Source organism: Brachyistius frenatus, unplaced genomic scaffold, assembly GCF_029030835.1.
Source record: "Brachyistius frenatus isolate BFR_SWC_R1_liver_20210118 unplaced genomic scaffold, ASM2903083v1 Contig_49, whole genome shotgun sequence".
NCBI lineage: Eukaryota > Metazoa > Chordata > Actinopteri > Embiotocidae > Brachyistius > Brachyistius frenatus.
This window is the reverse complement of record NW_027210648.1, coordinates 2,397,107-2,422,587: the sequence shown is the minus strand read 5'-3', so window position 1 is coordinate 2,422,587 and position 25,481 is coordinate 2,397,107. Positions and strand designations below refer to the sequence as shown.

Below are 25,481 nucleotides of genomic sequence, written 5' to 3'. Positions count from 1 at the left end.
GGGGGAAAAAAAGGCACTGGTTCACTGTGTACAACAAAAAAGCTCTATCATTCAACATAATAAGGAGAAAAATAAAAGATGGCTGTTAAAGGTAGGGATCAATGTCCTTGGACAGCAATAAACTGGCACTGTGCCCCAACACTGGCAGACTGGACAGTGAATTTACCTTCTTTAACTTTTACATCTTGTCTAATTTATCTCTTACTTTATTATCATGTGTGGCATAGACTTTTGCACCGCCCTATCTGTCTTCCATCTCTCGCCACAATAAGAAGAGAGAAAGATCAGTGGAAAGAAGAAAAGGAAAGGTAAGCAGAGTCAGTTTGGGATTACTGGCATACCCTGTGCCCACGCTAGGATTTAAAGCAGCTGTGGCATTAACTATTCTGTGATAGATTCAAAGGATTTTTTTTTTCCCTTTAGGCTTTTATCTTCTTTCAGCTATTTGTTTTGGTTTTACAGTCTGCAGCTTTAACTTCACTGTTTTGGTTCTGTGACATTACTCTAATCAAAATGTTTCCGGGCACAGCAGACTTTTGTTTCAAACATTAATCTCACTAGCTACAGTTACACATAGTAAAGCATGTTTAATACTCGTCGTACTACACATGTGTAATAAGGCTTGAAATGCTACTCCAAATAAATGCTAATGTTACTCCATATATGCTAGATATATAAATAAGTACTTGTTTGGTTGGCATGTTAGCCACATAAGAACATAATATGTCAAATGTTTGTATCATGTCAGACATATTGAGTTCTCACCAAAAGGAGGAAAAAACAAAATAAACCAAAAACAAATAATTGCTGCTTTAATTGCTTTTTCGCATTTGTTATAAATCATGTTACCATCATTTAACCACATTGAAACTACAAGTTATCTCTTTCAAACATGACTCCCAACATAAATAGACATACTATGGGTCTGTACTTTTCCTTAGACATTCGTGGATAAATCTGTCTAAACCCGCCTCTGCCAACCCACAGGCATTACTAAGACATTACTTAGAAACAACATGAAAATAAAGCCCAACATTTACACAAAAAGACAAGCTTGTCATGTGAAATCTCCACTTTCTAGCCTTCAATACTGACCTTCATCGGTAAAGCAAGTCTAAAGTGCCAGGTTGGGTCCTCTCTACGTGATATCAACAAGGAAACACAAACCTTGGGCTGCTGGGCCTCCATTGCCTTTTTTCCATCCCAGGCCCAGCTCCTTTTGGTGAAATAATTAACGGTGGCGAATTCAATGAGGGCGGAGAAGACAAAGGCGTAGCACACTGCGATGAACCAGTCCATGGCCGTCGCGTAGGCCACTTTAGGCAGCGAGTTTCGAGCACTGATGCTGAGAGTGGTCATGGTGAGCACTGTGGTCACACCTGGCGATGGAGAAAACTGGGTCAGTTTCACTCACTAGACTTGCTATTCTGTTTTTATTATTCCAGCAGATTAAGTCAAAGAAAAAGCAGGGCACATATCAGAGCATTATAGACGGGTCAGGCAGCAGCGCGGCTTCATAGAGATAAGAATTAGAAGTATTCAAGTCTTAACAGAGAATTAACACCTCAGCTTGAACACTGCAGTCATTTAACAGGTCAAAGGTACGTGTGATGTTGCTTTACTGTGTAAAATACTGAAGTTGTTTCACTGCATAGTGAGTCTGCATTTTCCAAACTCACCAAAGACAGTCCGAGCCGGCACAGACTCCCTGTTGAGCCAAAAGGAAACCTGCGACAGGATTACAGTCATGAAGCAAGGCATGTAGGTCTGGATGACAAAGTAGCCGATCTTTCTCTTCAGGTAAAAGTGAGCCATCATCACGGTGTATTGACCTGAAGGAAACAGCAGAACAGAAGACACGGTGTTACTTAAAGGGTTGAAATCATCAATTCCAAAGCTCATTCTGCGTTTAAAGAAATAAATGTGAAGTAAAACTGGATGTGATGTAGAATACTGTATGATTTGATGCAAGATTTCCCCCCCCAAAAAGTTAAAGCAGCCCAACTGCTTTAACAATATATCAGTTTGCCTTGTACATAAAATTGAAATGTATAGGAAAGCTCAATATTTGAAATGCAGTTTTGTTTGGAAAAATGTTACTATACAACCATCATATAAACCTCACAGTGTTAATACCTTGAATTACATGCCCCCAATGAAACCTCCAGTAATACATTGTTTGGCCACTTGTAGGTGGTTCAACAGGTCGTAAACACAACACTGACATACTGTAGGATCAAATGATACATTTGTTAAGGCAAACATCTAACTAAACAGCTGCTTATTTGCACATTCAGCAAGCACAGAGAGGGATATTAGTATTGATTTCATTTGGTCTCCACCAATTCTTAACTACTTATTTGTCATATAACCAAAACAATTAGCTAAAAGATGCTAAAACGCTTTACGAATGCACAGTCATTTGCTGATTTGGGAAATTTAACATGAAAATATTGATTGATACAAAATTTTTATTTTACATCAACTATTGCAGATGTAAATCAGTTTAATATGTAATCACAAGACAAAAATAACCTTCTGTGGTTCTATTTCTGGGGTTTATCAAAATAAATGTCTTTTAGCTACACTAAGAGTAACAAATCTTCCTGGAAACAACGTTTCCCAGCCTTTTTTGTATTACTGTTTGACAGAAAAATTAATCTCAGGGACCCTCTTTTAAAATCTATCCTTTTTTTTTTTTTTTTACAAATGAATGTTTTCTGTGCATGCTGAAGTTGTTTACTTGTATATTTGTCATTTTAATTTACTTCAGTGAGCAGGTGTTGTGTCTTCCCCTCATACGGGAACTGTGATTAAGTGCTCTACAAATAAACTTTACTTGAACACGGCCTGACTTCTCCAAATATGTGAGCTACATTATTGAAAAACAGGTTGGTGGGGAAATCATCATATCCTGTTAACCAACTGAAGATTGCATTTGAAGGATTTTTTTTTTCTTTTTTTCTCAAAAATCCTGTCCAGCCATGGAGTCTGATAAACTATAGAAAATCCACAGATGACTGCTGCTTTCTCCTGGCAAAATCGGATTTTTCTGTCTCACTAATCCCTTGTCACAATCTGCATCCTGTATATCTCTCTTGCTCTCCCTCACTCTCACTCTCCCTCTGTCTCTCTCTCTCTCTCTCTCTTGTTCTATGTGCATGAATGTGTGTGTGTGTGTGTGTGTGTGTGTGTGTGTGTGTGTGTGTGTGTGTGTGTGTGTGTGTGTGTGTGTGTGTGTGTGTGTGTGTGTGTGTGTGTGTGTGGAGGGGGGGGGGTGTAACAGACAGTCCATCCCATTCTGTCAGGCCAGGCCAGCCTTGATTGGGGACGTACATCCTTGCCTTGCCTGAGCGATAACACTAAAACAGACCCAGGTCAGCGACCAGTAATCAGCGGTGATTACAAGCAGGTGCACAGGTGACTGGAGCAGAGGCGGGCTGAGAGGGACCAGAGGAAAGTTTGGATTGTCTGTGCGATGCAACGACGAGCATCATGTCCTTAATGAAAAGGGCACCTGTGCTGCCTTTGCCAAGACGACTACCAGCCAGCAGCCCCGCTCTGTGGTGGCAAGGCCGGGTGATCCCCGCTCTTATCTGACTGCCTGCTGGGCTCGGAAGTGGATGGAAATCTCCAAGGTGTGAAAAAATGCGGTTGTGGTGGATTTTACTGTTTGGCTTTTGGAGCGTCTGCGGGGAACTGCCATTCATAGCGGACAACAATGCGGCTATGTTGGTCAACTGGTGAGTACAGATTGAAACCATCTGTTGAGCTTGCCACTTTCTATTCTGGATCTGGAGGCACTCATGTGTGTAATATAATGAAATTACAGGTTTACCGATCGCCACTTCAACTCCTGTGTCTATACTTTCATCCTCCTTGGCTTAAACTGTGAGGTCAAAGGTCGTCCCCCACCCCAGTGTAATTACTTTTTCTGAGCTATTCTTGGCTCGTTAAAGAGGGTTTGCACCTCAGATTAGCAATGCTAATTAAGGTCATGCTGGTTTTGTGTGCCATCCCCCGTTAACTTGTCTAAGCAGTGTGTGGGGTGATGAAAGAGTTACACTCCCGTGTGTTCATCTGAGTCCGGGTCTCCCAGCAGCGTGAGCATGGTTTGGATTTCCTCCTGCTGCGAGAAAAGCACCGTGGCACACTTATCGGCAAATGTTTAGCTCTCATGCATATCCAGTGCAAACACCTCCTTCCCCCCCAGCAAATCCAGGATAAAGTGATCTCACGATCCCTGTATACATTACAGCTATAGGAACGCCTCCGCTGGAACAAACTCACTATCAACTGGCAGCAGAAATCTATTATCGTGCTTCTTTACATAACAGAATTAAGCAGATGCCGCTTACCCCCCGTCCCACACGTCTCCGCGGCAGCAGCCAATCCCAGAGCTGTGACTGTGACGTCACTCGGTAAAAGCACAACTGATGGGCCTGCATACGGATTAACCCTACAGACTCAGTGGCTCAGACCACGGATAAGTGTTTTTTTTGTATGCCCCCCCCCCCCCCACACACACACACACACACACACACATACACCCCGTCCATCTCTCTTCTCTTGGCAGCCCCAGAGACAGCTGGCTGTGTGTGGGAGGCATCCTCAAATCCTTCTGATTCATTCATTGTCTCTATCCAGCTTGATTTGAAAACGTTTTCTTCTCACAACCTCTTTGGATGGCACACACTGTACTAACACAGAGTGGAATAATAGGGTGGAGGTGGGGGGCTCATCATCCCTGTTCTGGCCTGAAGCTACTGTACCAGAGCTGCTGTAGGAGGGGACGTAATGGCGGGACATAAGAAAATGAGGGAAAGCTGGCTGAGATGTACGTAAAGGGTCATGATGCTGGAGGGTGTGTCATCTGTGATCTGTGATCCGTACCTCGGCTGGTGTAGATGTCCTCCGTACCCGCCGTCTGACCAATCAGGTGGTACTGGTTGAGCCGGGAGCCCTCCTCCGCCACTACCACTGACTTGGCTGCTCCCTGAGTCCACGTGTAGACCACTTCTGAGACCGGATACGCATCTAAACAAACAAGACACAAATATGTACAGATGTTTTACAGTTTTGCACCCATTGAATAGTGAATATTTCTAATAAGCACTCAATAAGCATACAAAATGCAACTGTTGTGCAATCTTTATTTGATAGTTTAGTTTGGTTTGTGGTACGAGGAAGTAGATTAATCAAGCTTCATTAACCTTAATGGACACAGCTGAAAAAGGGACAAGCAGGAAGTGTAGAAATAGACAAGAAGACAGAAAATATAAGAAAGATGTTTCAGTCATGTTGAAGTAGTCACTTGTTAAAAAGTAGGGAGAAAAATTGCATTCATAAAAGAAAAATGTAGAGGCCTTTATCTCATAAATATGAATGACCGTGCAGGGATCTCACAATTTAGAGAAAAGATATTTTTCCCCGTCATTTTTCCCCTAAAATCACTAGATTAGCAGCTTCATAATTATGAGAACTTGCATTTATGAGAAACAGTCTCATAATTTTGAGAAAACGATCTCATCTCTCTCACCAGATCAGTTTTCTCTGCTTCAAATAGTGTCATTATTATAAGGAGAGGTCTCCATTTTTGTTTTCTTTCAGTAAAACAAAGATGAAAAATTAGATGAGGGATGTCCCACTTCAATTTTTTTCCTCTCCTTAAACTGATTCAGACTCTTAAACTTGGACTCTAATCATGCAGAAACTCTCAGTCAATTAAAAATGAATCAGCAAAAATGCCAAATGTTCACTGGTTCCAGCATGTTGAATGTGAGGATTTGATGGTTTCTCTGATAATAAACGGAATATTTTGAGGATGCAACAGAGAAAACATTTAATCACTGGAGGAATAAAGTAGTTATTAAGATAAATCAACTATTAAGAATAATGACTATCAGTGGCATTAATTTGACAGCTGTATTTTTTAATTTATTTATGTTTATAACGTGTAAATGATCATCGTGTATTTAAGGTAGAATGAAGCAATACATACACATCATACATTAATAACAAGTAGAGATGTTCATACCTTAACATTCTCTGTCTTGAGCAGATTAATAATACTAGTGCAATATGTTTGAATGAGACATTCTGTTTATCTGTGATGAGTATTCTAAATGAAACGTCCACTACTGCAGGATGTGGTAGAAAGCTGTGGGAATAGCTCAGCAGGTTGAGTATTTATACCAAATAATATTATGAACTACATAATTCTAAATGTTTTTAAACATTGCATGTCTTGCTCGTACCTGATCTGTTTCAGTGTGGAACTTCTGTCTCCCCCCTGCAGTGACAGTAATTACAAAAACACTGTCGATTTATGTTTAACAGGCTCCGTGTAACATACTCAACCTCTACTATTATGGCTGTAAACCCACAAATACATTGTTCAAAACTTCCTTCATCACTCCTTTCACTATCAGATGTCTCTGGTGCGCATTCTCTGCCTATTGAGCGTACTGAGTATGTATTCATTGTGGAAATGTCTCACCAGACAACAGGTTTAAAAACTGCTGTGGAATAGAGATTTCTTTGACACTGGTCGGTTTACTCAGCGTTGTGTGAACTCATTTGATAAGGACTTGAATGTAATGGACATTTATTTATGTGTAAAAGTCCTGCAAATGCTGAATATCAGATCACTAAAACTTGTCACCTTTTGAAAAATGGCATTAATACTGAAAAAAAACAACAACAACAACAAAAAAACTTTCTCCTTTAGCAAAAAGAGTTCCTCCTCAAGGGAAAATGCTCAAGATTTAAGGAGTATAAATGTGGGAGTGTGTTGGAGTGGTTCACTTATTAACTGTAGAGTCTGACTCCCTTCTTTCCTGCCTGTCAAAGTGTCCTTGAGGAAAACACTGAACTCGCTAACTGCCTCTGTTTTGGAGAGAAAAAAGCAGTTTATTAAAAGATATATTTTTAGATATATTTACTTTTATTTGACAGTGAGCGTGAGATAGGAAGGCAGTAACAGTGTGTCCAGCTACAGGAAGTGAACATCTGAGAATATATGCACCTACTGAGTACGGGCCCGACACACTCAGCTATGAAGGTCACCCCCCACTGACTCATTTCAGAGAATAGGGGTCTTCTAAATGAATGTAATGTCATGGCTCAAACTAAACACTGAGCAGCATGTACATACACAGACACACTGTCTGAACCTACAACAAAAAAAGCTAATGCCCCATCAGCCCTCCACACGCACTGCATGTCTGTCCCGTGTATTATTTTCATGTTCCCTGTGGGCTTTTATTGTTACCTCCTCTCAAGCACAGATTAGTTTAATGAATAACATGTTACGTGAATGCAATTGTGTACAAGTTTTTAGTCATGTTTGTTTTCAGGTACAGGTGCTCTCGCAGGCCTCACCGTTAAGCAGATAAAGTCATATTTTAGAGCAGAAAAATACACTAACAAGCTACTTTATTCCCTAGATAGTCCCTTAAATCGACTTCCTGAGCATCCACAAGCCTAAACAGCAGCCTAAATAAACTACTATGATCACAGTGAAGGACTTCTTTGGGGTTGTATGGCATGAGGGAATAAGCTACAGTGTGCACCAGGATTTGGCAACACAGGAAATACTTGTTAGTAGGATCATATTAGCTGCGTGTTTGTGAAGTAAAATAAGGAGAGCGGTATCATGAGAGAACTGTTACAAAAACTTGAGTCGTACACATCTTCAGTGTAATGTTGTTTTTAAATATTGTTCAGTAAAAGCCAGATTTCCCCAGGGGTCTCTACTCCTCGGCTTTGAAGACATTTACATGGCGTGGCTGCGATACAACATTTGACATTTCACCCACTTTGCTTCATTACACAGAGATTAACTTGGTGTCATTGTTAAGAGCTCGTGTTTGGATCTGATGTAATCAGTTTGAGTGTATCACAATACACAGATGTTACTAATAGTATGATGTTATGTGTGAATGTTGGCACAGAGCGACAGATTGACGCGGTCGGACTCAGTGTTGAAGCACAGCAGAGATTCTGTTTGCTGCCGCTGCTTCAAGCGGATGTTTTTAAAAACTCAGCCTTTCATTCATTGGTTCATTCTGGGAACAAGAAACCTCTGCAAAATGCAAAAGTACTGTAGTTCAAACTCCACACATACTGTACAGTAGATGCACTAAATCTGTGTGTGTGTGTGTGTGTGTGTGTGTGTGTGTGTGTGTGTGTGTGTGTGTGTGTGTGTGTGTGTGTGTGTGTGTGTGTGTGTGTGTGTGTGTGTGTGTGTGTGTGTGTGTGTGTGTGTGTGTGTGTGTGTCTCAATCGTAGCACAGTGCAGCATCCAATCTGACAGAATTGCACTAATCCAGCAACTGTGGTGTCAGAATTTAGATTGATTTAGATTGACCTCAGTCAGCCAGTCGGTGGATTATGGTCTGAAAGACTCCCCACATTGTCTCAAACAAGTCTTTGTAGAAACAGACCATGTCACGCATTTACTGTCTGTATGAGCAGAGCCTGGAAAACATCACTGACAATTCATTTCCTCGCACTCCTCGTGATTTGGTCCACACTTAAACTGTCCAGAGAGCTTCGTCTGGAGGTCAAGGCAACACTTGCAACACTGAACGATAAACGACGCATTATGCAATGACTAAGCCATTCACTGCTTTAAAAGTAACATACAAAATTAACTTTAATCCAGTGTAATCAAAGACTGAGGGTCACATCGTTCGGTTGAATGTGTTGCTGCTGCGTTCTGGACAAGATGGAAAAGAGAGTTTTATGCTTGTCACTCAAACGGTCAAGTACTTTATTCATCATAGCAGTAAATATTAGAGATTAAAGTTTTTCTTTAAATTTAATTCAGCATCAAAAACAGCAGCCAAACTTCTTGGCAGTCAGTTTGATACAGTGACCGAAATGAAGGAGCAGCTTTGTGCTCCTCTTTTTATTTCTGTGCCAGTGACTTTCCATCAGTTGCTCTCACCCGTATCATCTCAAAATATTTTGAATGACTGGTACTCACCCTCATCAAAGATACTGTCCAACCTGATCTATACCAGCAACAGTTGGTTACTCCACCTGGAGAGATACAACACCTGCATCAGCATGCTCTTTGTGGACTACAACTCAGTGTTTAACACCATCATACTGAGGGAACTGGTCCACAGACTACACAACCAAGGACTAACTCCCTCAACATGCACCTGGACACTGGACTCCCTCATTAATTGCCCGCAGACTGTGCAAACACACTTTCTCCACCTTCATCCTAAACGCTGGCATCCTCCAGGGCTCTGTGCTGAGCCCCCTGCTTTATGCACTCCTCAAGCTTTACTGCCAATCCCTTCACAACTCAAACCATATTGATAGGTTTGCAGATAATTCAACAGTCATTAGGCTTGTTTCAGACTACAATGATAGTGGAGGGAGGACATTTCGAAATTGATGCACAGCAAAAACCTGGTTTTAAACAATAAAAAAAACTATTTTGGGACTGCCAAGAAGACCAAACAGTCCCGTCTCCATCAACGCATAGGCTGTGAAGAGAGTCTCTATCTTAAAGTTTCTTAGAGTCAGCATCACAGAGGACCTCTCCTGGGCATATAACACCTCAGCAGTGGTGGTTAGGGCACAACAATGCCTTTATTTTCTTGAGAATACCCCTGAAAAGCTGCTCGTCAACTTTTACAGACAGCATCCCAACAAACTATATGACAGCAGCCGCACCAAAGCTATCAAAAAAACTAAACTTCAGCATTTTGTGAAAACAGAACTGCCATCACACCTGTGTGACAAGAGCTAATAACTTTACAAAAGACATGACACACCGTGGACACCATCTGTTTTAAGCTCCTCCCCTCCGACAGGTGCTCCAGGTCAATCTGCACATGCACAAACAGATTGAAAGGCAGCTTCTTCCCAAAAGCTGTGGCTCTACTGAACTCAGACATCACATCCGTCTGGCAGACGTGATGTGCTGCTATCACTGAAGTATGTGCAATATTTACTCACATGTCGATTCAAGCCACTGATTACGTGCAGTATTGCTGCACCACACACACACATACATCATTCAACACCCCAATACACCATCACTTCACATCTGTTAGACCACACCTTTACTGCTGATGCATTTTACACTCTGATATCAGTTGTATTTTATATTTGTATTTATTGCCTATAGATAGATGGATGGATGGATGGATGGATGGATGGATGGATGGATGGATGGATGGATGGATGGATGGATGGATGGATGGATGGATGGATGGATAGATAGATAGATAATAGATAGATAGATAGATAGATAGATAGATAGATAGATAGATAGATAGATAGATAGATAGATAGATAGATAGATAGATAGATAGATAGATAGATAGACAGACAGATAGATAGATAGAAATGTACAACAGAAAGTACAGGGCAAAGCAATAAATTACAGAATGTATAATAGAGGTAGTAAAAAATGCATTCTCTTTATTTGGATTTATACGGCTAAGATTGTTTACTTTTATATTACTGATATTTTATATTTCTTATCTTATTCCTGTCTTATGTATTACTTGTAAACATGTATAAAGTTTTAACTATAAAATCAAATCTAAATCTAAATCATAGCGATAAAACTATAAAATCAACCAGTTGATATTGATTTCATTGTGCACAATGACAATGAATTTCTTCTATATTGAATGTAATCATCATCTGTAACACTGCAGATTCAAGTATAATCTTGTAAACCAAAATAACCTCAGATTTATAATCAAGTTGAAGAAGATACCCAGCATATATTTTATAGGTTGCAGCTGGTTGAGAGGCAACCTCAGTGATGACAAAAATCCAGGAAGTCATTGCTTCTAGCTAATAAATAGTCAAGCATAAAATTCCCCTGTAATGCAATAAATGTGCTTTTTTTTTTAAACACTTAATTAAATCATGTAACGTTTTAATTATTGAACTTTAGAGGTGCTGGTAGGTGGATTTTGTTGCCGTCAGGAGAGCCAGCCCTGCTGTTTCCTGTCTTCATGCTGACTGGATTATATTGTGGCATGAGTGTAGTATTGATTTTCTCATCGAACTCTACTTCCCGCACTATTCAACTTTTCTATTAATACAGTAGCTCCATGGACAAAACGTAGATAAAAGTATAAGCAAGTACAAGCAAATGCAATGGTTCCGAGTGTCGTTATCACTCTATAAGCCTTTTCCATTACATTAAAAGTTGTTTGCAATGCCAGACAAAAACGTTTGCTAAATGGTCTGAACTTACCAAGCGTTTCCCTACTGTTCACCCATTTACACACACTTAAGGCCTGATTGACTAAGATCTCAAATAACGGGTACTAAAATGCGTGTTCCTTCCAAAAGTTTCCAATTTTTTTTTTTGCACCCGTTATGCAATCTGTCTGGAAATGAGACAATTATGTCTCATTTTGTTTTCTATTTGCATTTCAGGTCATTTACAGGTGCGTGAGGTGGGCTTCCTCTATTCATTTGTGAGATGAAAGCCATTATTTCAGCTATGAAGAAACCTGTGAGAACACAATATCAAAATTAGCATTGTACCATGATATCATCTAAATATAATAAGGCCAGGACAGACACAGAGTCGCCAGTATAGATACTTGGCTACACGGGAGGAATATTGTATTGAGATGTTTGCACGAGGTTTTTAAATTAGTACCTGTATGTTTTTCAATGTAACAAACCATATTTGAAGGTTAATGCATTGTAATTAATGAATCATTTCTGTAAATCCACCTAAATATCAGAATGTGTGTTCACTAAGAGGTAAGAAACCTCTCTGTGTCTGTCTGCTGAACTTTACACTAACCTGAGACTGTTTGCTTGCATTAGCATGAAGGTTAGAAGCAGAGGGACATAGTTATCGAAACAAAAACAAAAAGTACAACATAAAACCACAACATATCCTTTTTGAACTATTTTTGTGCGGATTAAAGAAATGTAGGACGTATTGGTGAGCTTTGGAGTTGCTGGTGGGAAGCTTTCTTGTTTCCCCCTGACTCTAGTTTGTTGCTCGGCTTAGCTGATGTCTCCCGGTTGTAGCTTCACACAGACAGTAGTATTCAGTACTTTTTCTCTTTTGTCTGACTCTGGAGAATAAAATAAGATAAATGTGACGGTGGATATTGCAATCTGTAATAAAATGTGGAAAGGTTATGAGATTTAAATGGGGGAAGTGATAAGATTAGCATAGTAAAAAAAAAAAAAGAGGAGGAAACAGATAACTGAAAATACAATAGACACAACTTTGGTGTATATAGCCATGTGTAAACCTAATTCAAACACTTTCTATCAATCACGCACTTAATTCCAATTGTGCCTGAGCTACAACTATGTAGGTACAGTAGGCAGAGACTGGTGATACTAAAGTTCAGTCCATGAGAGGTGATTAACACAAAGAAGAGGTCTGCTGTTGCTGTGGGAGTGTTGAGCTCATGGGCGAGAGCTGCTGTCCATCAGGTCAAAGGATTAGCTGGGGTTAATGGAGTCGGAGAAAACAGGATATACAAGCACAGGAACTTTTCCAACGGAGAACCTCACATGTTCTACATTTTCCTATCACATTTAAAAAGTCATTATTTGGTGCCTCTTATTCTGAAGTTAGCCACGTATGCAACTTTTTCACCTCCACTGTAACCGCACAGTTCGTTAACACTGTTTAAATATAAATAAAGTGCATGCCTCTAGAATTACATGACAACATATACCCATTCAACCATATTGATGTGTTTGTACAGCCTTGTTATTTCTGCATTCTGTAGATACTTTGGGTTATTTATAATAACATATTGATTTACTTTTTACGTGTATTGGTTTGAAAGACTTTTTTGCAATATATACTTTTACATTTTCATTCTTTTACTGAGCTTTTTTTTTAATGTACAACCTGAAAATTAACATAAAAACATATCCATTTTGGCCTCTTTTACTTGTTAGCGGTGAACTGCTTCATACGTTTGCCCTTATAGGGTTAAATAAAGTAGAATTCAATTAAAGTAAATTAAAGTCATCTATCACTCCAGTTCCAATGAAACTTCAGGGTACCAGGAATACGTTTCTGTATTTACACTTCACGTAATTAATTCAAGGCGGTTTTTACTTTCTGGGCTCCCTGATGAGTTAATGGACAACACGTAGCTTGGCATCAAAAACGGGAACCAATGTAGTCTGAGACACCTGCTCTGATTATCGCTGTCCACGGTCTCAGCTGGGGGTTGAGGTGAGCAAAGTAGGCGTGGGAGTGGCTAAGTGTCAGCGGGCGGCAAGTGCAGCTCGGCATCCTGAGCCAAAAGAGTATTGCGGCCCGAGATAACCCTCCATACGTCAGCGGCAGGGAAGACCTCAAATGCTAATTTTAAGCTTACATGACAGGAGATCCCCATTTTTGTGCCAGTGCATCTGTGTGAGCCAACCTGACCGGCTTAGGAGCCATGAGGAAGGCTGGGCACAAACTGTTCAGCTGTTTATGTTCAGGGTATTTTTAAAGGTTACCTTGGTGGTACATGTAGGTTTGGTGTGTGTGTGTGTGTGTGTGTGTGTGTGTGTGTGTGTGTGTGTGTGTGTGTGTGTGTGTGTGTGTGTGTGTGTGTGTGTGTGTGTGTGTGTGTGTGTGTGTGTGTGTGTGTGTGCCTCTACTCGTTTCCATTGTGTGTGTGTATCTGTTTCAAATATTTCCCATTAAATGTCGTTGAGGCGCTGAAGGATGCAGGAGAGCAGCCCTGACATGTTGATTAATGGCTTAATCAGGAGTAGTGTGTCAATGTCTACATGGCTATCTCCTGCACCACCACAACAATAGCTCTGCACCTGAGGGACACGGGCTGTCAAACACACCGAGGTACATCCACCCCTTTGTCCTCTGCACAGATAAAGGCACTGAAACTCAAACTACATGCTGCTTCTCTCACATGTCTTTTGGGAAAGGTTTGATAACACTTGCAGTGACGCTGGTGTCTCGACTGCTGACATGCATCATTCACACTTTACCTTTTCCTGCATTATTAAATGTTGTTACGCAGTGGATGCATTTGCTGAGCGGTGTGTTTACTCACAGCTTCCAAATTTTAGGGGACAAGCGTGGGCGTCCATTGGGAAATCCTCCAGCTGCATGGGACATTCTGCTGAGATAGTCAGCCTGAAAGAAGAAGTCAAACATCCAAAGTCAGAAAATGAGCTGACAATGTAAAATAAAACATCCTCGTCATGATTATATTCTGTCATAAACATATTGCCTTATCATCAGTGGTTATTTCATTGTGGTTGTGTTTCATTTTGTAAACAGTAAGTAACAGTCAAAATTTATAGTTTGTTTTTTATTAGTGTGTGCGAGATAATTAGCAAGAGTAAAAAGCACAGAGCAGTAAGCAAGTGGACCACAAGAGGGACTCGTGGGGACGCCTGTCTGAGAACAATGATGCAACCATGTGTGTGAAAGTCAGCTTGAGATTCGGGAATATCAATTAAGCACAGATAAATAAAAATAAAAAAGATGAAGCTTAAACAGAAAGAGGACAACATATGAGCTCCTGTAGTGGATTTAATGTGAGAACTCCACCCAGACGGTTAGTGAACCTCACAGCCTTAGGTAATGCTGCCCTCTGCTGGACACATTGGGAACAGTCAGAGCTGACTATAATTCAAACAGTCACGCTATGATATCACAGTATAATACAAAGGTTAAACTGGCCAAGTCCTGTCAAGTCAACATTTTTGTAAAACACATTTAAAAACAAACAAGTGCTCTGCAACTAATAAAAGCAAAAACTAATAATACAAAACAACAAAAACCTTCTCATTCCAAAGCTAAAAAATAACGATGTGTTTTAAGATGGGATTTAAAAACAGGAAAAGTAAATGCCAGCCTGGTCTTTCATTTTGAAACAAAGATGCACTTCAGTATTTAAATTTTTCTTCTACTCTGTTTTTACTCCACTTTAATTCAAAGGAAAACATTTGACTTTTTAGTCCTTTTTGTTCGTCTATCACATATCTAATTAAACATACAAATCATATGATCAACATGTAAAATATGATGGATCGCAGTAGATTAAAAAGTCCTTAATATGCAACAACCCGCTGATGCATGAAACTTAAACTGTGAAACCAAACCCACAAAACTTTCCAAACATACCAAACATGTCAGACAAAATGTTGTGAAACTTTGTATGAAGTGTTGCACAAGACATCCATCATAGGTCTGTTTAATAAAATATGTGCAGTAAAAGCATTGAATCCTGGGATTTGATCTAATCTGTGTAAACAACATATAGCTTCAATAAAGACTTGAAACAAACCTTTATTTGCAACTGTTTGACTTTTTAGAATAAGACTTTAAAGTCCTGCTTACATGTATCTATAACTAGAATATAATATCATATTAAATAGTAATATAAAATTAAATAAGGGCTATTTTTCTTTCACCAATGATGCAGGACTTTAACTTGTAATGAGATACTTTGTTCTTGCTACTTGTATTTAAGTAAAGAGTCTGAGTACGTCGTCCACCACAAACACCTCATACTGTATAACACCGACACAATAAAAAACAAGGGATTTCATTATATTGGAGGACATCTGCTGTCTCAGCTGTTTTAGTGAAATAATTCTGCACATAAACACACACGAGCATCGATATGTGAGAAGGAGAAGATAAATACTAATGGAATTCTCTGTATTCTACTGAAGGTGCAATATTATGCTGTATAATAATCCATCACTGCTTGCTGTGCTGTTCTGGAGGTCTGAGTTATGTCCGACAGTACATCTCCCCCTAGTGGACGACTACCTAAAGCTTAACTGAGGGATTTAGTTTGCACTGTTTTTGTGTCTCTCTGTGCCAAGTACTTGGCACTTGGCATTGATTTATATTTTGAAGTAAAATATCAAATATTGATTGATTCCAGTTTTCAAAAGTGAGAATCACTATCTGTCAGTCACATAATATGAATATGGCACCTTTGGCTGTGTGAAATTATAACAACCATATCTCACGACATCATGACATTCTATAGACAAAACAGTGAACTGATTGATCAATAAAATCACTAAAAATAAGTATTAGCTGCAGCCCTGGACTGTTTCTTAAAATAGCAACAACACCACTGAAATGATTGTGTCATAGTTCCTGCTGATTCAGTGTCAGTAGTTTCAGTAGCTGTTGTTTCATGTTGTCTTTAATTGAGATGAATTACTCACAAGAGGCGTATTATTATAACTGTGTAAGACTAGACCGTGATATCCAGGCCATCAGGGCGTTAGTCTTGCTTTTCATCACTCTGACATTTTTCTGACCATGACTAATATCCACAGTGGGACTTTGGAGTAAATGGGCAGCTCTGACTGGCTTTAATTAGTCAAATATATTCAGTGCTGGCCCTTAATAAATCATAATGACCAATAACGACAGTGCAGACTAGAAGGTACATTACCAGCTCGTACAAAAAAGGACAACTGCTGCCATTCGTGTTATTTCACACAGGTTTCCAGATCAACAGTAAATTATTGTGATCTATTCTGAAATATATTGTTCTGCACTGCCCGGATGGAAACGCTATGTTTCCTCTGAGAGACATTCTCGTGGAAGAGTAGCCAGGGCGCCGCACACCACAGCACTCGACTGACGCAGGAGAGGAGAGTAATGCATGCATGAAATGTTTCTCTAATAACCCCGTTCCCAGAACACAAACGCATTAACGGGCCGTCGTGAAGGAGCCGTTTCTAATGGCTCCCAGCGTTGGCAAATGTACTGCAGATTTGTGGCAATTTCAAAAGTGAGTGGATCAATAATAATTTTTGACATGCAGCCATGTCCATTTCCTCAAACTTCCTTTGTTAATATTTGATTTGGAGGATTTATTGTCCTGATAAGATGATGACACAGCACTGAAATGAAAGTGGAAGTAAATGAGATGGTTCTATCTGGGATATATCTCAGACTCTAATCTATTATGCATCCATAAGCCATTCTGGGCACGAATAATGAGAGAAAAATTAAGCTTTCAACTCTTAAGACAACAGAAACTGCAAACAGGATGTACTCAGCACCTGTCTGTTGCAGCTCATATGTTTATCCATCCTTTGATGGACTGGGACTGAGTGTTAAAAGCATTAATAAACAGAACAGGCAATGCTGCTTTGCTGGTTCTCTGGTGACAGTTAATAGTAGAGGATCACAGAGTGAGGACGACAAAGCAACGGGTCAAAGCAAACATTTCAAGTTCCCCTGACCTCCAGTATAAGTCGTGAGGACAACATGATGACGCATCATTGCACCACTGAGACATGTAGTATGAGTGTGTGGGCTGTATTAGTGCAGCAGGGGTCTTCAAAACCATTACCAATGAAGTATTGCAGGCTGATGGAGGCTTTAGTCATCTCTCCAGTTCAAACTGGGTTACACAATATCTCCAAACGGCACTACTCAGCTCTTATGAGTCGGTGTATTAAATATAAGACCACCGATTGGAAAATAAATGTTTTTCTCGATACCTCATGGTGTAGAGGAGAGTCCCGTCGTCTTTGAGCCGCAGCAGCTTGTTTGGTGTAGTCATGTTGTGTGCGATGGACTTCTTCCCGTTGAGGAAGAAGGTGTCGGGGGTCCAGATGTTGCTGGCAAGGAGATTGTTCAAGGGAAGCATTTCCATCGGGCCTTTAAAGCAAAGACGCTCGTCTTTCCAGCTCTGACGAAAGAATACGTCGATGGTGTATTCCTGCAGAGAAACAGCACATTGTTCAGTCCCATAAATATGAGAGAGATGATGTGACGCATGATAAAAGAGTTCAGCTGTTTGTTTAGAGGATAAAGGAGGTAGGATAACACATTATGTTGCCTAAAAAGAAGTTAATCCAAACACAAAGTGCTTTTTTTAAGATCAGGGTGCTGGTGAGGTGGAATACATTTAGCTGTAATTATGTAATGTAAATTTTAATCATACAGCCATATCATATAATTTTTTTTTACACGTTTGTACTGTGATTAATGCAAAAGTCCGATTTTTGATCTTATGTAATGACCCATAAAAGAAATTTTAAATGTATTTTGTGTATTGCAATGCAATTTTTGGAGCCTTTAAAAGTCAATTGATACAGTGGGTTACATTATGTAAAAAAAAAAAAAAAAAAAAAAGATTTTGAATCAATAAGTTAATCAAAGGATTTTCTCACCATCTCCGTGTCAGAGACTGGTCCAAAGCTTGTGACAAAGATGTTGGTTTTGATCTCCGTCACCTTCTCTGTGAGAACAGATAGAACATGATGAGCCTTTACAGCAATGTTATTTTTGGTTAGGTGCATAAATGATTATCAAGAACATCTGTTCTAAATATAAAGACCTGATGGATTTTTTAAATTTGTTTTTTTACAAATACCCTTTAACAAACTGTAACATCAAACCTTTCTGTATATTACAGTTCATATATTTTGTGCTAGACTTTCTGTGCTCTGAAGGATATTAGATTGTTCTGAAAATCTTCATGAAATACCCAAGTGTGGTTTACATTTTTTTCTATTACCTTGTCATTTACAGATGCCTTTGTCATTTCACATGTTCATTGTAAAAAAATAAAATTAAAAAAAGCTTTATTTTGTATTTTTTTTTTTGCAAAAATGGAATGCGGATAATACAAATCAAATGTAAATCAAATTCCCAAACCTGGAATTTATTCTATCTAGATAGATATATAATTACACTTTCTCTAGATATGGGTGTGATTTGCTAAAGTTAAGTTGTTGAAAGAAAATGTCAAACTATAATTTGTTTGACAATCCATCCTTCAAAAACTAAGTTCAGATGAAGCCCTGCCATTTTGAACACAGTGCATGATCAGATTTTAACACTTTAATGTTGTTCAGGAACTGTTGTATGACAAACACTTGAATCTGTGTCAGGAAGAAAACAAGCTCTCACTGAAAGAGTGAAAAACACCCAGAGGAAGACACACACATGAATGTAAAGATTACAGCCTGCCGGAGAAAAAAAAAACATCCTTCACTTTAAAATAAACTATCTCTTCTAGTAAAACTTTTATAAAAAGTCAGTATGAGCTACAAATGTCCAGACTGAGGTGAGCTTGCACTTCAAAAACCAAAACATCAGCATAGTCTCAATCCTCAAATTAAAACTTTAAGCAGACTTTAGTGACTCCTAGTGGTCGCACGAAAAACAACAGTTAAAGAAAATGTTCTTAAAAAAAAGGTTTTGAGTGTCCAGAATAAAAAAAAAAAAAGAGATTCTGTTTCATAACAATTGATATGTGAAGTGCTTACAGGGCCTTTAAGGGTCTTAAACTCAACTTGATCATCAGATGTATGTTGTTAGAGCAGCTCAGTGGAGTATAATTCTTTACATAGAGTTTGGAATATAATCATTTAATGGTGTAAAACAAAAGGACAAAGAACAAAGAACCTACTGTAACCACCGGCTTCCTCAAGGTCACAGCAGCATGCCGCGAGCATCAGTGTGTTCACAGAGCCAGTAAATCATACTTAGAGGAGGCCTGAACAGGTGATCATGTGTCTTTGTCTCCTGATTACCCAAACATTTGCCTGGTCTGGGATGAGCAGATGTTGTTCTCTGAGGACTAAAGGGCTTTTTCTGTCATCACAGCTCTCTGTATTAGTTGTGCATTAGACGAGAAACCCTCCAAGACATTTCCATAACGGCGTAATCAGTTCTCACCTCGTATAGGTGGGACTGTATTAATTAGTAAGATGTCAGAGGTGTGGAGGTTTTTTATTTAGCGGGCTTACCTCCCAGTCCGGGGCGGAGTCTGTTGTCATAACCGTCCAGCAGTCCGTCCAGAATGCGTGTGAAAATGGTAATGTTGTCATTTAATTCGGCCTCTTTGGGAGTTCCAGTCACATCCTGGGAGAGGCTGCATGAAAGAGGATTTTTAAACACAGACTTTAGAGTCAAATGGATCAGAAAAAGACAACGTAAAGCAAACTTAAAAGAACACTAACTGGCTCTAAAAAACAATCTGACTGAAATCAATTAAGCAAATATTACAGAAACAGTTTAAATATATTAAACGGTTAATTGTTCAAAGTGTGCCTTTACACTTACAGGAGTCAGTTCCTTACCTCAGACGGCAGGTGATGCTCACAAGCAGGACACAGAACCACAGACGTCTCATTGCAAAGCCGTTGCACATTCCATCGCCCATTCCTGAAAGCACACACACTCACTTATTTAAAACTACAGTATCTGTCTTTTTCTTTTCATCAGCACTTTTAGCTCAGATTAAAGCAGAAACATGAAAAGAAATTAGGTTTCACAATTATTTAAATGTACAGGTGGCCGTGTCCACCCAGCTTTACTGTGGATACTGAACAATAACAAATAAATCAGAGGCTTCAGGATTTGGCATCTTCAGCCGCAATGTAGCCCTGCAGAAACTCAGCATGCATGTGGGAGTGTGTTCAATAAATCTTTATCAGGACTAATTCAAGAAAGCAAACGCACAGGAATGTGCTGACAGTATCATGTTATCATCCATCTCCATGTGCCCATATACAGTTGTCATCTGCCTTCCTACAAGGCAACAAGAAAACCTGCAGATGTAAAAAAAAAAAGATGATAATACAAAGTGCTTCGTTCCTTTTTCTCAGGGGACCCATTGTGTCTCTTCTTTGTTGGACCCCCTCCCACAGCCCATTCATCTCACTGCAACTGAGCCTCTCCTCAATTTCACTAATGAAGTTCTGTACAGGACAGAGGCTGAGATCTGCTCTGATGATGAACATGTGAAACGCCTCCACATGTACATACAGTATATATCTACAACCCTCCGTCCAAGGTTCCCCACCAGCACATCTGTAATCCCACACTGCTTTCAGCACCGCAGCTGGACTCTTTTAAAGCCCCCCTCTGTGGTGCTGTGGCTGTGCGCACCCTGCACCGCATCCCCATCATTCACGACTCAGTCGTGCACAGATCCCCCACAAGCCAACTAAAACCCCCGCGAAGAGGATGCGCTGTGAGAATACCTCCTCTCCTGCTCCGGCTCTCATCACCGAGTCTACCCGCTGCAGGTCCTTCCTATCAGCGGCAGCAGCAGCAGCAGACCTCGGCTATACTCTACTGTAGCCTCCAATGCCCACCCGTCCCCACTACATCTCATACTGTACTGGCCTCTAACAACGCTCTGCTGCACAGGCGCCGAGCCGCAGTTGCCAAAGCTTACCACACAAGACGATGCGCAGTCAAAACTTCTCCGTAGATATATCAAACGCAGATCGCGCTGTTCACTATTTGGCATCAATTCCTACAAACGCCACCTCGATCTGCGCGCAACGATTGCATATTGGAAAGAGAGAGAGAGAGAGAGAGAGAGCTGGGCAGAAGAAGAAGAGGTAAAGAAGATGTGGACTGTCAGCGAGCTTTGTTTCCTCCCCAGAGCGATTAAAAGGTTGGCAGCGAAAAAAGAAAGGCTTCCCAACACTTCTGCTGACTGACCATCCTTTGGTTTTGGTCTCCGAGGAGCCGCGAGCAGCACACAAGCGGCACACAAGCGAGCTTAGCACAAAATCCAATACTGTATCCAAAGGCAAAGTACAACAGCAGAATGTGGACTCGAGCAGGCGAGCGTGGAGGGAAAAAGCAGGAGGAGGATGTGTGGCCACAGAGAGTGGAGGAGAGAGATGCTGTAGAGAAGGTGGGCGGGGGGGATAAGGGATGAAGAATCAGTAGTAACACTGAGGGCCATGAGAGGGATCTTAACAGCATTAAGCCTCTTAAAAGCTCCCATAATTCAATAATTCTTTATCAGTAAATTATAACACAAAACTGAAGTCAACAATCAACGCAAGAATGTTTAAATTGGTTTCTGCTCAATCCAAAAATATTCTAGTGTTATGAATGGTATGCAATGACATTGAAAAAAGTCAGGTACGGTGAACCTGCTCGGCCTATAGCGGTGCAGTGACCGATCCCCATTACAAATGTAACTGCATTATATCGATGAAATTTCCTAAAAGGTTCCGCAGGATGTGAATGTTTTGTGATCAAACCATCTAAAGTAGGAACGATATGAAAACCAGCAACGAGGGATATTTACAGGCTGCATGAACTTATTGACATCTGTTCACTGACATTACATTTTTCCCAGGATAACGTGTGTACGTAAGTGTGTAATACACCTGTCACTCCACTAGAGGATACCGTGTCGGGGTCACATTTTGCCTTGCCTAGGCGTGAAAAGTACACGCATGACCAAGGTCCAACAAGGAGGTCATGTGACACAAAGTGAAGTAGAAAACGTGATAAAGCAGCATAGGGAGGCGGTAAGGGTGGTCGGACAGTACAAACACAGCGGTGTCCCCTGGGAGACCAGTGTTTGTGTCTGGGAGAGAGCAGAAGTCAACGCGGTTTTCATTTAAGTAATGTAAGTTACTTATGCAACGTGTTTAACTTGTAAAATGTACGTTAAGTAACGTGACTAATATTTCTTACGTAAAATTACGTTGTTGTTTTTTTAAACCCAAACAATGATTTTCTAGTAACCCTAATTAAGTAGTTTTGGTGTCTAACCTACATTAAACTCAAACAATGATATTTTCCTAAATGTAACTATGTGGTTTGGTGGTGCATAAAATTAAGCTACTTCACTTTTTTCACAAGTTGTGATGAGTATTTTTCTAATGTTTTGCAATGTTGAATGATCAGTCGCTAATGAAAATAATCATAAACTGCAGCCATTATAACATCAATTCCCACTGATATATTTTTCTATATAAGTAAACGCGCCCTGGACAGGGATAACAATAAAGATCAGATTGAAATCAACACAATTAAGTCATACAGAAACCTGAAAAGGATTGTGTTTCTTTTAGCTTTATGTTACCATATATAGCAATGATGCCATGTTCCATGCACTGAGGTTATATGGACTAAAAAAAACAGTGATCCCTGCATCCCTTCTCACCACAGTTGGATTTCGATTTGTGACAAGCTATACTTTTATATACACTTCCTCCGTTTTCTTCCTATTGTGGTCTTGACTTAAGTGGGACAAACCTGAAAAACAGAGTCCTGATTTTGTGGTGAGTGGTCCAGATTACAGGAGGAGATGATATGTCACACACGTCCTGTAGCAGCACAAACACAACTCTCTCCTTCATCACTCTGCATTTACTGACAAGAACTAGGGTCTCTTTAGCAGCTGTATTTGTTTCAAATTTCACAACAAAAGTGCAAGTGGAAATAATTGTTTGTGAAACTGCAGGACCTTTATGAGTTTCGACTCAAGGTGAAAACCTTCTGGTGCATCTGTTCTGACAGTGTGCAATAAAACTGGGCTCGGAAACAAATCTCCAACAGGGACATGGAACAAGTCCGTTGAAGTCAGAACTGTACGGACACAAATTAATGCCTTGCTTTTTTGTTTGCAGGAATGCTGTTGATGGGAACAAAAAGCTTTACGCCATCTATGATACAAGGTAAGAATCACTCCTTAAACACTGCTGTCCTGATGTAGAAAGCTGCAGAGTAATAATTCTGAGACGTGGCAGAAAACCAGTATGGATCTCTTGAATAAATAGAAGAAGAAATTTGTTGGGAATAGTCCAACTCCAGCACACTGTTATTTGCTGCAGCAGTGTTGAACTTCTGCCTCTACAGCGAACACTGTAGCAAACAGGAAAAAAACAGCTCCAAGAGCATTCTCATGAAATCTCGACAGAAACAAGTCAAGTTGATGGCACTCTGAGAAGGAAAATCATGTCTTTATACACAAATAATCCTGAATTCTTAAAATGTATCCCCTTTCAAACCCCTTTCACTATGTTTCCTAAACCTAAAACATTAATAATGTATTTATAGGCAGACTTGACCATGCACATCCAACGTAGGCCCCTCTAGAACAGAGAAAACCCTTATATTTTATAAAATGTAGTAATATTTCTTCAACACTTTAAGGGATGCCTATGCAAATTGTTCAAAAATTATGCTAATGTATATTGTAACATTTGAATGTAGCTGTAACAAGTAGATAACAGTCCTTTTCAAGGTATTATTTGGAAAACTACAAGTTTAATTGATTACATTAAAAATAACATACATGTCATGTTCCATAAATTAATAAAGCCATTATCAACAACATCTGCCTCCCCTGCTTTTCCTGCAAATCAAGTCAAAATATCAGCTGTGAAACAGGTCTATAAAGTCAATGAAATGCCTTGGTTATCTCAGAGTATGCATAACCTAACGCAGGCTAGAGTCAGCTAACATCAGCTACCTGGAGCTTCTGGTCAAAGGAGACCCAATAACTGCAGAAACTAAAGACCCGTTTTATTGAAATGAATTTTTCATTTGGAGGAAGATTATGGTATTTCATCTTCACAAATAAATTCAGAAAATGGGCTAACTGGCCTCTTAATCATCTTCAAGTAAACTACTGCAAAAGATGAGGGTTCGCTAATCCAGTTTCAGTTGAACTTTATCGCATTTTACTTTTATCCATACATATAGAACTTTTAGAACTTTCAGCATTTCTACGCAGGGCTTTTATTCACAAATTGAAAATTGAACAGGTGCATGTAAACACTTTCTGATATGCAAACCAACATGGTAAACACCAAGTGGTGCATTGGTCAAGGCTCTCTACTGTAGGTTAGCAAGTGCCGCCCTAGCATGCAAAATGTTATGACAAGCTGTATGTCTCCGACTTGGAAAATAAATACTCCCAAGTGTTTGGGTATTGGTTTTCAGCGGTATAATTGGTGTTGAAATTTGTCATCAAATTTAAATGGGAAAAATTCTCCTTAGCAAGCTAAACAAGGCACCTTGCATAAGGAAACCCTAGCGGCAATTTAGGAGTACATTTGGGCCAGTTTGGGACACGCTGGGCTGATACTGCACACTTGTCCCTCTGGTGTGGCTTTAGAGCAAAAAACGAAACAGAAATGTCTGAACATGGACACTGTTCTTGTAAAGGTGTCAGATGCGGGCAGGAGCCCCCCTCCCTGTACCCATCCCTCAGCACGCCCCTGCATCTCAACATAATTGAACTGGTGCTCTGTCTTGGGCTTTTATATCAGGACATCTGCTTAAATCAGCTGTAAATGCAGGCTGCCACGTGCCCTGTAAACATTAGGAGGACATCCTCGCGCACATTGACTTAAAGAGACATTTTTCAAACTTGGAATTAGGCTTCTTTTCTTTTCTTTTCTTTTTTTTCTTTTTCTTTTTTACTATACTGTATTTGACCAATGCGGCTACCTCGGACAGCGGACCTGTGGGTTTGTATTGTTACAATGAGTTTTTGACAAACACTTAGTAGAGTGAGCTAAAAAAAAAAAAAAAAGAAGAAGAAGAAGAAGCTCGAAGCAGCCGTTCACCGGAGGATGGGGACACCGGGCAGCCCGCGCGAGGCTTTACGGCTCCGCTGCCGTATGACAGCCGGCGACGAACACACCTAACATCCAAGACACCGCGCCTCTGCCTCATGAAGCATGTCAACACAGGCCGAGTCGGAGGTAGAAACAAT

The 25,481-nt window shown here is 40.0% G+C and overlaps 1 protein-coding gene across 3 annotated transcripts in view; it reads right to left on the bottom strand.

Moving 5' to 3' along the window:
- The window catches only part of gabra5 (gamma-aminobutyric acid type A receptor subunit alpha5), a 28,422-nt gene that overhangs the window by 2,836 nt on the left and 105 nt on the right, over positions 1-25,481 (bottom strand). The window contains exons 1-9 of one of the 3 annotated variants that reach the window (XM_069704093.1): positions 21,180-21,587; positions 20,077-20,161; positions 19,744-19,868; positions 18,160-18,227; positions 17,485-17,705; positions 14,049-14,131; positions 4,894-5,037; positions 1,680-1,832; positions 1,168-1,379 (exon numbers count right to left, since the gene is read on the bottom strand). In XM_069704093.1, coding sequence (XP_069560194.1) covers positions 1,168-1,379; positions 1,680-1,832; positions 4,894-5,037; positions 14,049-14,131; positions 17,485-17,705; positions 18,160-18,227; positions 19,744-19,868; positions 20,077-20,159 — 1,089 coding nt within the window. In that variant the 5' untranslated portion in view covers positions 20,160-20,161; positions 21,180-21,587. Of the gene's footprint in view, positions 1-1,167; positions 1,380-1,679; positions 1,833-4,893; positions 5,038-14,048; positions 14,132-17,484; positions 17,706-18,159; positions 18,228-19,743; positions 19,869-20,076; positions 20,162-20,982; positions 21,098-21,179; positions 21,588-25,481 lie in introns of those variants that run through there. The other 2 variants (XM_069704094.1, XM_069704095.1) reach the window with 2 other exon arrangements.